Source organism: Sorex fumeus, unplaced genomic scaffold (assembly GCF_029834395.1).
Source record: "Sorex fumeus unplaced genomic scaffold, SorFum_2.1 ptg000007l, whole genome shotgun sequence".
In the NCBI taxonomy this organism is placed as follows: Eukaryota; Metazoa; Chordata; class Mammalia; order Eulipotyphla; family Soricidae; genus Sorex; species Sorex fumeus.
The window spans coordinates 49,027,645-49,044,829 of NW_026606064.1; the positions used below are offsets into that span (position 1 = coordinate 49,027,645).

A 17,185-nucleotide genomic window follows, 5' to 3' on the forward strand; every position below is an offset into this window, starting at 1 on the left:
TACAGCGGGTAGGGTGTTTGCCTTGCACGCGGCCGACCTGGGTTCAATCCCCAGCATCCCATATGTCCCCCGAGCACAGCCAGGAGTAATTCCTGAGTGCAAAGCTAGGAGTAACCCCTGTGCATCGCTGGGTGTAACCCAAAAACAAAAACAAACAAACAAAAAAAAAAACGGGGGGGGGCAGAGAAAAAAGTAAGATATTGCTATTCAGACTTCACTTCTGTTTTGTTTTGTTTTTGTTTTAGGGCCACACCAGTGATGCTCAGGGTTTACTCCTGGTTCTGTGGTTACAGATCATCTCTGGCAGTGCTGAGGGATCATATGGGGTGCCGGGGATCAAACTGCCCTTAACCCTGTACTCTGGTCCCGCACTTCAATTTTTTGATAACTACAAGTAATAAAGTAGACTTTATTTTTCTATTGTTATTTATTTTTGCAGTGCCAAGGATTAAACCAACGATCTCAGAAGTGCCAGGTATGAATCTGGCAGAATCACATCTTTAGACCCAGGCTTTCTTTTATAGCAAGAACTAATCCTCACCTGGCACAAATCATAGCCTCCAAGCAAAAGTTTCATGTAAACCCAAGCTGCTCCTTTCCAATTACTTGTAGAAGATCCCAGACCTTTGAAAAAGCTATTTTTGATGTCCAGAGAGAAGAAATCATGCATCAATGAAGAAACTAGGGCTCAGATCTCTTTAGGTTACTTGGTCAGGCACCTGGGAATGAAGAACTACGGAGATTTACAGCAGGACCCCAAGTTCCCAGAATGGAGAGACACCTATTTTGACACCCCCCCCACGCATTATCATTATTATTTAAAAAAAAAATTAGGAATCTTTTTGAAGACCTTTTTATCTCTTTCCAGTTTTAAGTGATATGAAGACGGCAGTTAAAATCTATTAGCCTCACAGGCTTGATATTCTATTTTTGTTCGGAGCGACAGTGAAATGAATTTTTGGTAGCGATCCGTTCAGTCGTGAGTTTCATTTGCCAAGTAGCTCAGTAGCAGAGAGTGTGATGCTGTGGGCCCATTCTTGTTGGTAGGCACAGCTCTCTCCTAATAATGCTTCTATTTTCACACGAGTGCCTTTTAAATTGTTCCGGATCGCAGGAATCCCATAATCTCTGCATATTAAATATTAAGGGACTCCTTCAGATCCCCAGGGCCTTCAAGTTACGCAATGCAAATCTCTCCGCCCGTTTCCATGGTGCGGAAGGAAGAGTTAGGACAGGGTTCTTTGAAGCAACGTTGCTTTTATAAGCGTTACTGCTGCCACTGCCTGTCACAGGGGCCCACTTGCTGTGAAATATTTTGAAAACAAGAGCTGAAGTGGAGATAACGCAGAGCGCAAGCGGGCAGAAATAAGAATAAACTGAGCATGGTTGGCAGACGCCGAGAGATGGTTGGCAGTTTCTGCAAAGAAAGAGAAGGCAGGGTAAAACCGGGAGGGAAAAGCACCGCGGAGGTTGTTTGAGGTCCTGAGACCTCTTGAGGTCGTCTCCTCAGCATCGCGGTCTGTGAGAGCTCTGCGGGGCCGAGGAAGCCGCCCCCCCCTCGCCCCCCCCCCCCGCCACTTCCGGGACTGCTGTTTCTCTCCTCACGCCCCCAGGGAGCACTGCCTTCCCCGGCCGATTCCCGCGACCCAAAAATAACTCCACAGAAGCACAGATGTAAGGAAAAGGGCCAAAGCCTGCGGCACAGGGCGGTGCTTAGGCTTCCATCTTATCGCTTACAGCCAGAGCCTGAAACCGACTCAGCACCAGCCTTTTATAGAGCCCCTCGAGCCCCGCCCTAGCAACCTCTCCTAGCAACGATTCGCCCTCCCGCTCCGCGGTCTTATCGTCCTCCACCAGGCGCTTCCGGTCTCCCCTCCCCCCCCCCCCCCCCCCGCCAGTGCCGCATCTCACGTGATAGGCCTCTGGGGAGAGGAGGGGCGAGCGGGGGGCGTGAGGGGCGGGGCGGCGGGTGCGTGGCGTCATCAGGACGCGTCAGGGACTGCGGCGCTTGGCGTTTCCGGGAGGGGACCTTTGGAAATAGGCGAAATGGCGGAGAGCGCGGCGGTGGTGTGGGTTCGAGGCCCCGGCCTCGGTTACAAGGCGGTGCCGTGTCCCCCGAGCCCCTGTTCCGTACGAGATTTTGTCCACCAGTACTGCCGAGATCAGGTGAGGTTCGCGGCTTCCGGAAGGAGGGAGGAGGAACGGGGTCGGGATTGGGTGTGGGGCGGGTGTGTTGCGGGCACGGCTGCTCTTTTGGTGGAAGGGTTCATCTGAGGATCCCTCACTTTTAAGGTGCTTCACGTTAATGATGAAGCATTCCCGTGGCTTTTGTTTCGTGGTGAATTGTACTCCAGAAAGAGACCCAGACGCTTAAGTCGATCCCTCATCTGGACCAACAGAACATTTGGATATTCTGTCTTCTTTCATAAATGAGGCAGTTTGATGAATTGATTTAAAAGGCTTATTTCCTTACACTTCTCCTTTGGTTATGTAACGGGTATTTTTGTCCACTGATCATAGAGGCCCCGTTACTTCAACCCAGAGGCGTATGCTGTATCTGAACTCGAACAAAGAGTAACCGGTTGGGGAGGGAAATGGGTTCATTCTGCCTCTGTCAGAGCCTGAAATGTGTGTTTCCATGGATCGCTGGATGCCCCACATTTATCTGAGTTGAAAACCTGTACAGTTGTATGTGAGGTTTACTTAATTGGCAAGCAAGCCGACTTCTACCTAATTCTTTAGATAACTGAACAGATTTACTATCTCATTTCAATATCTCTATGATAGAAAACCGGTTCAGTTATCTACAGAATTTGGTGGCTTCCTAAATCTTGTTTTAACTCTTGATCTTCGAGGACTGTTTCTCTTGATAACCTTACTCATCTGTGCTTTCCTTGGCTGTTTCATCTGCCCTGATTTGTAAGTTTAACATACCACATGCCAACCCTGCGGTTCTAAGGCAGTTTTGAATTGGTTGCATGAAGGAAGCAGTGTATTTGCTGATAACATGACTTTTGATCTTCCTAGTATTTTTTGTTTTGTTTGGGGGGCCATACCCAACAGTGCAAGAGCTTTCTCCTGGCTCTGTGCTCAGGGGACCATACTGAGTGTCAGATATCAAACCTTGGTCAGCCAGGTGCATGGCAAGCACTCTGCCAACTGTACTCTCTCTCTTTCTCTCTGGAGAGTCAGTCACTTAGGGAAGCCGCTTGCTTTCTAACGGTCAGAACTTTAGGGGTTTTTGGACCCAGTATCCTATGTTTCTCCTAACTTTGTATTTATGGGAAGCAGGAGCCTGGATCTGCTTTACAGAATTGATCTGATTTTGCCTTTTTTGGTACTGATCCACATTGTTTTGAATCTGTCAATGCAGTGTTTATATTTTCCTTGAACTCTGACCTTGCCCCAGATATTACAGTAATTTTCTCTGTGTGATGATCAGGGCTATGATTCCCCTGGTGTGCACTGAGCCTGGCACACAGAGCCAAGACACTTGATTCTATTGTATTACAGGGTTGACTCTGGTGGCATTAGGCTGACTAGGCTAGGATTTGTGCCCAAAAGCTTTATAATACCTGATGGTTAGAAGTAATTCAGTTGATTCTCAATTATTTTTGTTCCTTTTTTTTTCTACTAGGGAATATTGATGAACATTCTAAGTAGAAAATGCAGTTTTCTTGGCTTGGATGCCTTGATTTTTTTAATACATAATTCTGTGGAAAGAAGTATGGAAATAAAATTTTTCTGCTTTGATGTTACTTTCTTTTAGAATTTAGAAATACCATGCCCACTATGAAGTACTCAAAAGAAACTAAAATAGTTTTTCATTTAAAAATATTAATGGGTGTGCAGTGTATCACAGCTATCATTTAGTCTTTATAGCTCTTTGCAGGGCACAGTATTTATGACAAGAAGAGTCCTTTTAAGAAAAAAAATTTTAATGTTTTTTTTTTCACCCCTGGGGACAGCATGGGGGAACACCTGGCAGTGCCCAGGGTCTCCTGGCTCTGCACTCAGGACCATTATCAGGTACCAGGGATCAAACCCGGGTCAGTCACATGCAAGGCAAAGATGCTACAAGAAGCGTCCTTTATAAAGTTAATCATACTATTCTGTGTAGTTAGACTTCCCTTGCTACTCTCTCAGAAAAATTGGCTAACTTAAGCTTAGCTCTGCCTCTCTGTCCTGAATCTGGACATTGTCTGTGGTAGGAAAACCAATTACCCAATTTAGTCTCACTGTACATCCACCAACACCAGCCTTCATGCTGCTTGGCTATTCCTGGCATCCAGATTTGGCTTGCATTGGGTTACAGGACTCCTGAGAATCATGGGCTACATAGCCCCTGCTGGATTGGGTGGAAACTGGGGGTGCCAGAGCCTTGAATGATCTTCAGCATCTTTGCTTACATTGTTGGAGCACCTAGCAGTGTTCAGGGCTGCCTCCTAACTCTGCACTCAGGGATCACTCCTGGCAGGGCACTATATGTCTTGTTGGAGATTAACCCTAGGTCTGCAGCCGGCAAGGCAAGTGCCTTATGTACTCTCTCCTCAGCCCCCCAAACCCTCTGCCCTCCAGTAATTTTTTATGGTTAAATAAAACTGGCGTCTTGGAATTGCCAGTTTCCCTTCAGGTCAAAACTTGGTCACTAGTTTCTCCTTAGAAGAGGGTTTTCTGCTCATCACACCAGTGTCTCCATGCACTGCCATATATTCTGCCTTTTATTACAAGGGATGAAGCCCATTGTTTTACAAATAATTTATAATGAAAAATAATTTTGTATAGTACCCTGTCTCTTCTCACCTATGGAAGAATGCATATTAGCACTGGTTCTCTCTCCCCTCCATTTTCTAGCATTTCCCCTACACAATGGATTGTTCTTTTTTTTTTCTTTTAAGACACTTATCTATTTGGTTTTGGGGGGGCCACAACCAGTGGTGCTCAGGGGCTATTCCTAGTTTTGTATTTAGGAGTGACCCCCTCCCCCCCACCCCCGCCATGCTTGAGGACCAGATGTGGAACCAGGGATTGAACGGGGATTCAATCCAGGTTGGCCACGTGCAAAGCACCCTACCAGCTGTATTCTCTGGCTTTAAATATGCTGTGTTCTTATGATAATAAACTTGGTTTACTCCTGTAAGAGCCTGCAATTGTTTCACAAGTGGCATTTAACAAAAAAACCACTTTGTCTTTAGGATATCCCAGTGGAATGTTTCTTTGTGAAATGCAACGGAGCCCTCGTTAGCACCGATGCCACAGTGCGGCATGGAGCCCTGTACAGTTTGGAGCCCCGGCTTCTTGGTGGGAAAGGAGGTACGATGTGAATGTGGACTGTGTAGATGTAATAAAACAAGGCCGCCGTGTTTTGCCTTCTGAAATCCTGTGCTTACTTACCTCCTTTTACTGTTTTCTCATGCTTTCTGAGAAAGATGGTAAATGGTACAATTCCCATCTCTAGCTGTTACACTGTCTGACACTTCAAACTTAAGGGAAGATTAGATGAAACAGATGATTATTAATCTGTTAGGTTTGGTGACTAGTGTTAACCACATCTGCTTTCATCAGGATTTAGTCCTATTATTGCAGTTGAAGAGAGATCTAATGTCACCTCATGACATTCGGCTCTTTACAATTTGAGGTAGATCTGGTTGTGTTGTTGATGCATCCAAGGGAAGAAAAGCTAAAAGTAAAGCCAGCATAAATGGTTTATGGTCTTGCTTCTGATGTACTAGCTTGTAATCCTATTAAGGGGTCTGAAAATCTGCCCTGATCTGAGTTTTCAGGAACCTGACATCTCCGTTTATCATCCTGCTGCTTAGAGTTGTGTCAGTAGCTGTGAAACTTGTAGGGCCAGAGAGTGGCTCAGTGGTAAGAGCGCGAGCCTAGCATGGGTGATGCATTGAGTTTGATCCCTGATACTACATGTCCCACACCACTGGAGATGTTCCTTATTTACTTTATTATTGTTGTTGTTTGTTTTGTTTGGGGGCCATGCCCAGCTGTGTTCAGTGCTCAGGAGTCACTCCTGGTGGAGCTTGACCATATGTGGTGCTGGGGATTGAACCTGGGTGACTGTGTGCAAGGCAAGTGCTCTGTCTGCTATACTATTGCTACTCTGGCCCCCTAGAAACCAACAATTTTTTAAATTTTTTATTTAATTTTTTTTTATTAGTGAAACACCACGAGGTACAGTTGTAGACTTACAAAACTTTCATGCTTGGGTTTTAGTTACACAATGATTGAGTACTCATCCCTCCACCAGTGCCCATTCTCCACCACCAATGAACCCAGTAGCTCTCCCACCCCGCCCCATCTCTGGCATTCCCTTTTGCTCTCTCTTTCCTTTAGGGTGTTGTGGTTTGCAATAGAGGTATTGAGTGGCCATCGTGTTCGGTCTATAGTCTACTTTCAGCATGCATCTCACATCCCAAGCGAGTCCTCCAAACACCCTTTGCTTGGTGTTCCCTTCTCTATCTGATATTTTCTTCTTGTAGAGTTCAACCAGTGTTTTGTATATCCTTGAAACCAATCCCTTATCCTTTCCCATTCTGTAGATTTTCTTTGTATTTTGGTCACTGTATCTTTTTCAGTACAGACGCTTCTTAGTTTAATATAATCCCATTTGTTTATCTCTGTTTCCACTTGGTTGGTCAGTGGCATGTCATCTTTGAAGATACCGTTAGCCTCAATATCATGAAGAGAGTCACCAACCTTGTCTTCAATGTACCTTAAGGATTCCAGTCTCATATTGAGGTCTTTAATCCATTTTGATTTGACTTTATTTTTTGCTTTTTGGGTCACACCCAGCAATGCACAGGAATTACTCCTGGCTCATGCACTCAGGAATTACTCCTGGCGGTGCTCAGGGGACCGTATGGGATGCTGGGAATCGAACCCGGGTCGGCCACGTGCAAGGCAAACGCCCTACCCGCTGTGCTATCGTTGCAACCCCTTGATTTGACTTTTGTGCATGGTGTTAAGTCAAGGTCTAGGCCCATTCTTTTGCTTGTGGTTGTCCAGTTATGCCAGCTCCATCTGTTAAAGAGGCTTTCCTTGCTCCACTTCACATTTCTTGCTCCCTTATCAAAGATTAGATGTTCATACATTTGGGGTTGTATGTAGGGATATTCCTCCCTGTTCCATTGGTCTGCGGCTCTGCCTTTGTTCTAGTACCATGCTGTTTTAATTGAAACCAACAATCTTTTTGGGCTTTTTTGCTCATACCCAATGGTGTTACGGGCTTACTTCTGGTTCTGTGCTCAGGCATCACTCCTGGTGGGGCTCTGGGGACCAAATGGGTTGCCAGGGATTGAACCCAGGTCATCTACAAGCAAGACAAGTGCCTTACCTGCTCTCTGTTCCGTTACTTCGGCCCTCGTGCCCCTATTTTAAAAACAACAGAGAATGAAACTTGGGACCAGAGAGACAGCTCAAAGAGCTGGAGCACATATCTAGCATGAGGAGACCCTGAGTTTGATCCCCAGCACCACATGGCCTCCTGAGCATTGCCAGGTGTAACCCTGATGAGATTCTCAGCATTGAACTGCCCACATGGGCCAGTATTACAAGGATGGCCTTTGGGCACCCTCACCCTTCCCAGCACTGCTTGGGAAGCAAAAAAAAAAAAACAAAAAACACTCATCATGTGATTTTTAAATTGGAGATTCTAGGGATCTCTGGCACTGGATAAAATCACTTTAAAATATCCCACTGTTGTAGATTTTTGAGAAGAGAATAGTCAAAAATTTTGAGGATGAACCAGCTTATCAGTACTTTCACCTTTGCTGCCTGGTTACAACCTTTATGCCCTATTTTCTTTATAAAAGAAAGCAAACTGAGCCTGAGCGACAGCACAGTGGGTAGGGTGTTTGCCTTGCACGTGGCCGACTGGAGTTCAGCATCCCATATGGTCCCCCAAGCACTGCCAGGAATAATTCCTGAGTGCAGAGCCAGGAGTAACTTATCCCTGAGCATTGCTGGGTGGGTGTGACCCAAAAAGAAAAGAAAATTAAAGCAAACAGAGATCACCTGTGATACAATGCTGTTTTTACGAATTTTACTTTTTTTCTGTTCCTGATTAGTCTTTCATCTGCTTCCTCCAAATCGATTACTTAGGTTTTGGATCTATGCTTCGAGCACTTGGTGCTCAGATTGAGAAGACAACAAATCGAGAAGCTTGCCGGGATCTCAGTGGAAGGAGACTGCGAGATGTCAATCATGAGAAAGCGTAAGACACCACTTAGTTTTCTTTTTTTGAGGTGAGAAGCAGCGTTTTCCGATCAGTAGTGGTTATGCCTGGCCCTGCGTATTAGAAATGTGGATGAGAAAACGTCGATGCTCTAAATTTGTTACCTGATTTAATTTTCTCCAGAGTGGAAGCATTGACTTGTGGGTTCTAAGGGAACCCTTTCCCATGAGCTGTAGTGGGCTGGGCCCTGTTTCTGTGGGAGGTCCCAGTGAGCAAGAGTCAGGGCGGGGCGGTGTCTGCATGGAAACTGGGGATTGTGGAGATCATCTGTGGACTCAGCTCCTCATTCTCACCCTCCCCCAGCATGGCCGAGTGGGTTAAGCAGCAGGCGGAGCGGGAAGCTGAGAAGGAGCAGAAGCGCCTGGAGCGACTGCAGCGGAAACTCGTGGAGCCCCGACACTGCTTCACCAGCCCTGACTACCAGCAGCAGTGTCATGAGATGGCCGAGCGCCTGGAGGATTCAGTCCTCAAAGGTGAGATTCTGCTTCTGATGTGTGGTCAGCAGGCACCCCTGACGGCAGCTATGTCTGACTTTTCCACAGTGCACACAGAGAGACTTTCTTACATTTGAGAATCCGACAAGAGCTGTGGAACTCTCTTTCTAATGAACATAGTATTTAAAAAAATCCAAAACCTAACTCAAACATTCACGCAGCATTTGATGGACTTGACCTGTGGATTCCCCCAGTAAAAACACTTTATGTATTAGGGATGTCAAGTTACAGGAACTGTATATGTTGTTTCCAGTATTAGCTCTGTTTTTAAAAAATTATTTGTATGAGACTTTCTTACATAAAGAGAAATTGACTGTTTTAGCATCCAGAGCATTATGCTAGGATATAACAACAGCAACAAAAGGAAAAGAAAAATGTAAATTGAGAACTTTATATCCTTTTTTTGGTGGGATGCTTTTTTTTTTGGTATGGGACGGGCATTCCCTGTGATGCTCAGGGCTTACTCCTGGATCTGCACTCAGGAATTACTGTTGGCAGTGCTTGGGTGACCATATGGGATGCCAGGGATCGAACCCAGTTGGCTGTGTGCAAGGCAGACGCCCTATCTGCTGCACTATCTTTCCAGCTCTTAGCTTGTTTTTGTTGTTGTTGTTGTTGTAACCTGTATTTGTAGTTTCTCTTAGTCCTGATCGGAGAAACTGAGTGTTTGAATCTCTGATTAGGTATGCAGGCTGCATCCAGCAAAATGGTGTCAGCAGAACTCAGTGAGAAGCGGAAGCGGCCTTACAAATCCCAGACAGATAGAGGCACCAATGCAGGGAAAAAGAAATGCTTTTGGTAAGTATGATTCCTATTTATCCCAGACGCGCTTTTGACAAGCATGCCCACATCTTCTTCTCTATTTCTTCCTCCTTTATTTGGCATAGACAAAGTTTGAAATAAATTCTCAGCATTTCAACTTCAGATACCAGTGCTAGTCAAATTGTACACACTTGTAATAATGAGTGCTGTTAATAGATCAAAAGGATTTTTTGCCCTTATACTGAAAGATGAGAGTAGTTTTACACTTGTATTTCTGTTTGGTATTGAAAGAATTAACTTTCAAGAAACTTGGGTGCAGGCCACAGCCTTCCATCTGTCTGTCCACATCCATCCTCCATCCATCATCCTGTCCAGATTTCTCACAGGCCTCACTGAGGTCTTTTGTTGCCCTCGTGGATCTCTGCTCACTGCTTCCGCTCTGAGGGTGACAGTCACTCCTGCCCTTTGTCTTCTCACAGTTCTCCTGCAGCTCCTCTTGTTCCTCTTGTTCTCAGCTCAGTTCCCTTAGATGCTAAGTTCCTTGTGGGTCTCCCCCTCGGTGATGGATACTAATTAACCAGAGACAGTACCCACTCTGTGGGTGTAACCCAGAATTTTGTGTGTTCTTGCTGCCCACGAGAATGAAATACTCCCGAGAGAAGGGTAGTATTTCTTTGTGTGGGTTTGTGTGCTTTTGAACAGGGACTGCTTCATGGATTTGCAGGTCATCTGCCCACAGACCAGCATCCTTCCAAATGTAGATGTGCTGCTGACAACAGCAGCTGTGTTTTTTTTTTCAAGTCAAGTTTCTTGGGGGTATGTATAGTTTATGTATATAGAGAAAAGAATTGGTTTTGAACAGCCCTATGAGGTTTTTAATTTAGTTCTTTTTTGGTCGAAGCTGTAAATGATGTTCCTTTTTACCTGTTGTTTCCGATAGGTCGGGCCTGGAAGGCCTAGAGCCGGCCACGGGGTCCAGCTCTGAGAGTTCTGATGAGGACAGTGAAGCAGCAGCCAGCACTTCAGGCGTGCAATTTCGGGTTCCACCGAATGGCGGCGCTGCTGCCGAGCCAGCCGCGGGATTGCCCAGTGCCCCCCAGAGGGTGCCCGCGTTGGCTCCAGACTCAGGCTCACCGGAAACGTCGCCGAGCCCAGCCACTGCCTTGGGGAAAAGTCTTGCAGAGGACCCTGGTGCTGAGCCGAGAGAGACATCCGCCGAGGAGTGCGTGGGCGGCAAGAAGGCTGCAGAAACCGCGCCAGGCCCGACAGAGAAGGAGGCAGCGAGTCAGGCGCCCATGGCCCAGGGAACTGAGGCAGCCCTGAATCCCGGGAAAGACGCCAAAGAAGTGACTCACGGGACGGGAGCTGCCCGGGCAGCACCCGGAGATGATGGGGAGGGCCGCCCGGCTGCCAGGCTGGAGGAGAGCCAGTCGGGAAGCACGGTAAGGCTGGCCTGGGTCAGGCTCTGGAGCCCATCAGCTTAATCTCTGCAGGAAGTCAAATGAAAACACGCTTAGAGGAAAGACTTGGGAATACTCAGAAGTAATGCTAGTGATGCTTGCCGTGTCCCCCCTCCATCCTTAGATTTTCTTTTGTTTGTTTTTGTGTTGGGGCCACCCACACTGGTGCTCAGGGCTTATTCCTGATTCTGCTCTCAGAGGCCCAAGTGGGATGCAGGGGACTTTATGGGATGCTGGGAATCAAACCAGGTCAGCTTTGTACAGGCGCGTGCTGTACCCACTGTACATTTTCTCAAGCCCTTAGATTTTATGTTTTTTAACTCTGTAATTTTTCTTCCTTCCAATTTGTATTAAGACAGTATGGTTTACTATACATTTTTTTTTCTTTTTGCGTCATACCTGGCAATGCTCAGGGGTTACTCCTGGCTCTGCACTCAGGAGTTACTCCTGGCGGTGCACAGGGAACCATAAAGGATGCTGGGAATCAAACCCCGGCTGGCCAGCAGTGAGCAAGGCAAACGCCCTACCCGCTGTGCTATAGCTCTGTCCCCTACTATACGGTTTTATTAGAGTTTCAGTCATACAGTGTTCGAACTCCATTCCCACCACCAGCGTCAGCATCCCTCCACCAATGTCTCGATGTCTCCCCGCCCCCTTCCCTTGGCAGACTTCTTTTTGTAGTCTGGTTCTTATGGCTTGTTACCATTGTTGCACCTTTGAGAGAGATCATTCTGTAACTGCACCTTTAATATGATACTCCCTAATTTCATCGACATGGTAGTAAATTGTAGAATTTCATCTTTTCTCGTAACTGAGTAGTATTCCATTGTGCTCATATATCACATTTTCTTAATCTGCTCATCTCTTCTTGGGCACATGGGCTGTTTCCGGTTCTTGGCTGTTGTGAATAACCCTGCAGTAAATAAACTCTGCAGTTGACTGTGTCTTTATATTGTCAGGCCAGTAGGTGGTGGCCTGGGTTCCAAATTTCATCAATTCTGATGCACGTGGTTTTTTGTAATGTAATATCTCCACTTTGAGGGATATATCCCATTATAACTTAATTGGTGTTTATTCTTTTTTAATAATATATACAAATAATGAGACATGTCACGATGTGATGTTTTTATCACTAAATCTCTATAATTACTCAGTTTTCATTTCTTCCTTGAGGTAATATTTGAGCATAGTTGCCAGCTGGATGAGAAGATCTCTCCTGTCCAGGAGAAGAAGTTCCTTTTATTTTATCATTAAATCTTAGGTTCTATACATTCTGCTTTTTAAAATTGTCTTTTCATGGGGCTGGAGAGATAGTATAGGAATTACGGCTCTTGTCTTACATGTGCCCAGTTCAGTCCCCAGAAACATAAAAAAAAAGGGAGGGGGGAGAAAGGGTTAGAGAGATAGTACAGCAGGTAGGTGCTTCTTTGCATACTGCTGACCCTTGTTCCATCTCCAGCACTGTGTATGGTCTCCCAGGTTCTGTCAGGAGTGATCCCTGAGCACAGAGCCAAGAGTACTCTGAGTACTGCTGGATGTTGCTCAAAACGTTCCCACCACAATTGTTTTTTTTGTGTGCTAACTTTCCCTCAAAATAGTTGATCATTTGATTGTTCTGTCTTCAATGGTTTGTCATATAGCAGAAATGTTCAGTGTTTACTTTTTGCTGTAATGATTTCCTTTTTAGAATAGATGAAACTTATTTTGGTTCGAGTGTTTTGGATAAAGAGAAACCCTATCATTTTGATAACTTTTCTAACAAACAAGTGAAACTTATTACCCTTTTAGATGATAGTGAAAGTTTTTGTTTGAAGGACTTTTATGTTACTGGTTTATATGAAAGAGTTTATCCTGAGGGGAAGAGGTAGCACCCCACTGGTTCCAGTGTGCTGGACTTGGGAGCTCCCAAAGCAGTACTGCCCAGACAGTGTTCAGCTTTGGGAATGGTGCTGTGGATCCAACTTCCAGGCAAACGCTTGCAAGTAAACCACCTTGCCACTGAGCCATCCCAGGGCTCCCTGAATATAATTTTTAAAACTCCTAAATCGGCTGGGGAGAGAGCTCAGTGGTAGAGCACATCTTAAATGTGTGATGTCCTGCGTTTGATATATGGCACCACACAAACTGCCCAAAACCCCACTAAAACCTAGAACTAGACGTGAACATTTTCATTCTTTGCAGAACACCCTTTATTATTAAAAGTAATTCATTTTAGGGGCTGGAGAAATAAAACAGTACAGTGGGTAGGGCACTTGCCTTGCTCATGGCTGATCTGGGCTCAAATCCCTACACGCGATAATGGTCCCCTGAGCTCTACCAGGAGTGATCCCTGAGTGTCAAGTCAAGCTCTGAGCACTGCTAAGTGTGGCACTCCCTCCAAAACAAAGCAAAACAGAACCAAAAAAAAAAAAAACTTAATTTTTTCTTAATGTCTAGTTGGTTGAAAGAGCAGTTGCAAGTCTATTGAATAACAACGTTTGAATTCTGTGTGTGGGAGCTATAAATCTGTCTTCAGTTTTTCGGTTAGTAAAGAAACCATTGAGGTGATGTCACTGGCCTGGGGAACTCATGACAATTCGGCTTCATTGCTGCCCTTTACTGATGTGATAGGGTGGGGGATTAGCAGAGTACATTTTCCTGTTGAGATGTTTAACTGAAAAAATTGGGGCTAAAGGGACATGTGCTCAAGGGTAGCTTATAATGTCCTGGGTTTGATGCCTGCAACCTTCCCCTCATGCTTATTTAATAATACATATTGGGAATGAATGCTTAGATAATTAAGTTCAGTAGCAAGATACGGCGAATGACATGAAAATTCCTTGAAAACTAAAACATGTAAAGTGTTTTTTTCCAAGGGAGGAGACTTTCATAACTATTTTCTTTCTCTCTCTGCCCAGGGTGTTGGTGGTGAAACCATAGATTTGCTGGCATTCAGTTCTGCTGTGGAAATGGAGTCTCTGGGTTTGGAGAAACTCAAGTGTGCACTGCTGGCCCGCGGGCTGAAATGTGGGGGCACCCTGCAGGAGCGGGCGGTCAGACTTTTCTCCGTCAGAGGGCTGGCCAGGGACCAGATAGACCCCGCTTTATTTGCCAAACCTGTGAAAGGAAAGAAGAAGTGAAGCTCTCCGAAGTCTGGCACGTGTAATGTGCATTATGTGCCCTCCTGGCCGTAGTGATGAGAAAGCCGGCTTTTTAATAAACCGATTCTAACTCTCCTTTTTTATGATTACATTTGTAGGATTCAATGGTGAAACCATTTGGGCCCGATGTTTTCATGTGGGAAGGTTTCGTTTCCCCCCCTAACCCCATGTCATTTTTTTTTTTGAACATGTCATTTCCTTAATAAATAAAACTTACTGAGATTTTTGGTGTCAAGGAATTTCTCCATTTGACCCCTGTTCGTTAGGTTGGTTGGCGTTAAGTTCTTCATGATACTTCTCTCTTCTGTTTCTTTCGCAGTGCTGGAAATTGAACCAGGGCCTCATACATGCAAGGCAGTTGCTGTACCTCTGAGCTGCATCGCTGATGCTTTTTACTTTCAGGCTTTTTCCTAATATAAATATTTAAAGCTGTGCATTTTTAAGGCACTATTTAAATTGAATCTCAAATTTTAGTGTATTTTCATTATTCAGTTCTAGCATTGTAGCACTGGCCTCCCATTGTTCATCGATTTGCTTGAGCGGGCCCCGTAACATCTCCATTGTGAGATTTGTTACTGTGTTTGGCATATCGAATGCATCACGAGTTATGGATACTCTCGGTAATTTGCCAGGCTCTCCGAGAGGGATGAAGGAATTGAACCCGGGTCGGCCGGGCCAGCCTCATGCAAGGCAAATGCCCTACCACTGTGCTATCGCTCCTGTTCAGTTCTAAATACTTTTAAATATACTTGTGAATTCTTTGGCCTATAGCTGATCTAGAATTACACTGTCTAGCAGATCCATCTTCCTAAGTGTCTTACTGATGTCCTCCTTATTTTTCCAGTCTTTTCAATTTTACTGAGAGTCTGAATTTGTACCCAGTATAAGGTTTGCCTTGATGTTACTATCCTGTTACTCTTAAAAGTAATGTGGTTGGGATGAGGAGAGGTACAGTAGTCTGGGTGCGTGCCCAGCATGTGCCAGACTTGAATTTTATTCCCAGCACCACTGCTTGTTCTCCTGAGCATTGCCAGGTATGACCTGGAAGGCTCCTGAGCTCCTGGGGTGTGGCCTCGGGGGGGGGCCCCCAGCACTGCTGCTGTATCCCAGCATTCTCAGTACTGCAGGATCTTGGGCCCTGGTGCTGAACTGCAGACCTGGTTGACCAAGAATCTGTCCATGATGCTCCCAGGCCTGAGCACTGCTGGGGGTCAGGGGGATACAGTGAATTGTTAGGTGTGTTTGTATATAAGTTAGGATTGGTTTTGTTGAGATTCTCTGTCCACTGATTCATTCTATATCTAGCAGGTATGAAGACAAGTTAAAAAAAGAAAAAGCTGTTATTGTGGAATTGTCTATTTAATTCTATCAATTTCACTCTGTTTTGAAGCTCTGTTATGTCTGATGACTATTTTATGGTACCGTTTTGGTTTTTGTTTTCTGATAATACTTTTTGTTTCCAAGTCCACTTATCTGATGGAGTAATAAACCGCTGGAGCCTTAACTCTCAATAACACACTTGATTCATGTATTTTCTGTCTTCCTCGCGCAACTTAAATGGTTTTACGTTTCTGTGTATCCTGACAATTTCTACCTTTTAATTAGTTCGTTAATATTTGATACCACTTAGCATTTTATTATTTTTCCGTTTGGAGTTACTGATTAGGGTTCTGGTCAGCCATGCTGTAATGTTTTAGTGGATACTGCCAGATCTCCAAAGATAATCTTACCTAGAGTCAGTGTACCACTTCACATCAAATGTGAATCTTCCTGCCATACAGGTCTGTTTCCCACCCCTGCCTTTTGTTTTGTTCTCTCAATACCTCTCTGAGCCCTCTCTCTGAACCCTATAATCAGTTTTAATTTGGTTTTACTCATTTACATTTTTAAGAAATTGATGTCAGAGAGGAGGAGTGGTGCGGGGCTGAGTTCTGCCTTGCAAGCGGCAGAAGTTCAAATTCTGTTCAAGTTCAAGAAGGCAAAGTTCTGCCACAAGTTCAGATCTGTGGTGTTTTCCAGGGTCCCCAGCTCTGCAGGGAGTCCCCTGAGCATTGGCAGGAGGGGGAGTTCCCCAACCTCGGAGGGTGTGGCCCTCAACACCTTGGGGAGGGGCTTCCCAGAGCCAAAAAAAGTCCCTGAGCACCACCAGTATGCCTACCCACCCTCCAAAATGAAATAAGGAAAATAAGTCTTTTGTATTCATTCTCATATTTACCATTTCTGATGCTCTGTTCCTATTTGAAACTTGGTGTCATTTCTCTTGGGCTAAGAAACTTAATCTTGACTATTTGGGGTACTATCAACTGCAGTCGACAAGTTCTGTTTTCTGGTTGCTTTTATTTTTTTTTCCTACCACATTAGTGGCCTTATTCCATATGCTGCCCTCTCCCCCCCAAAAAATAAAAAGTAAAATTGTTCATATACATACAAATTCAGGGGTTCTTAATTACGGGGATGGTCTCTAAAACCACATGTGAGACTCCATGTATAATTCTGTGTGTAATACTTTTATTCTGTGGAAAACAGTATTTTAGCATAGTGGTTGAGAACCTGCATTCTGAAAATTGGGTCTAGTCCTAGTTTTATTTGTTTTTTTTTTGGTTTTGTTTTTTGGTTTTTTTTGTTTTTGTTTTTTGTTTTTTTTTTTTTGCAGGGAGGCACTCATCTGGTGGTACTTAGGGCTTACTCCTGGTTCTGTGCTCAGGATCACTTCTTTTTTTTTTTTGGCTTTTTGGGTTACACCCAGCAATGCTTAGGGATTACTCCTGGCAGTGCTCAGGGGACCACATGGGATGCCGGAGATCGAACTCGGGTCAGCCGCAGAAGGGCAAATGCCCTACCCACTGTGCTATCCAGGCACAAGGATCACTTTTGATGGGACATGGAGGACCATATGTGCTGGAAATCGAACCCATGTTGGCTATGTTGTGAGGCAAGCGCTCTACTGCTGTACTCAGGCACCTGTCCTAGCTTGAACCCCTTTGGTAGCTCTTGGAAATCAGCCTGTTTTGTATTTGTTTTTGGATCATACTTGGCTGTGCTCAGGGCTTTCTTCTGGTTTTGTGCTGAAGGATCACTCCT

General features: G+C 45.0%; 1 protein-coding gene across 1 annotated transcript; it reads left to right on the plus strand.

Moving 5' to 3' along the window:
* Nucleotides 1-1,983: 1,983 nt before the first annotated feature.
* On the plus strand, nt 1,984-14,326 carry SDE2 (SDE2 telomere maintenance homolog). The gene is made up of 7 exons (XM_056139031.1): nt 1,984-2,166; nt 5,196-5,313; nt 8,116-8,227; nt 8,552-8,721; nt 9,426-9,540; nt 10,445-10,946; nt 13,862-14,326. Exons 1-7 carry the CDS (start codon nt 2,047-2,049, stop codon nt 14,081-14,083), a joined length of 1,359 nt encoding a protein of 452 aa, XP_055995006.1. The 5' UTR covers nt 1,984-2,046; the 3' UTR covers nt 14,084-14,326.
* The last annotated feature ends 2,859 nt before the right edge of the window (nt 14,327-17,185 follow it).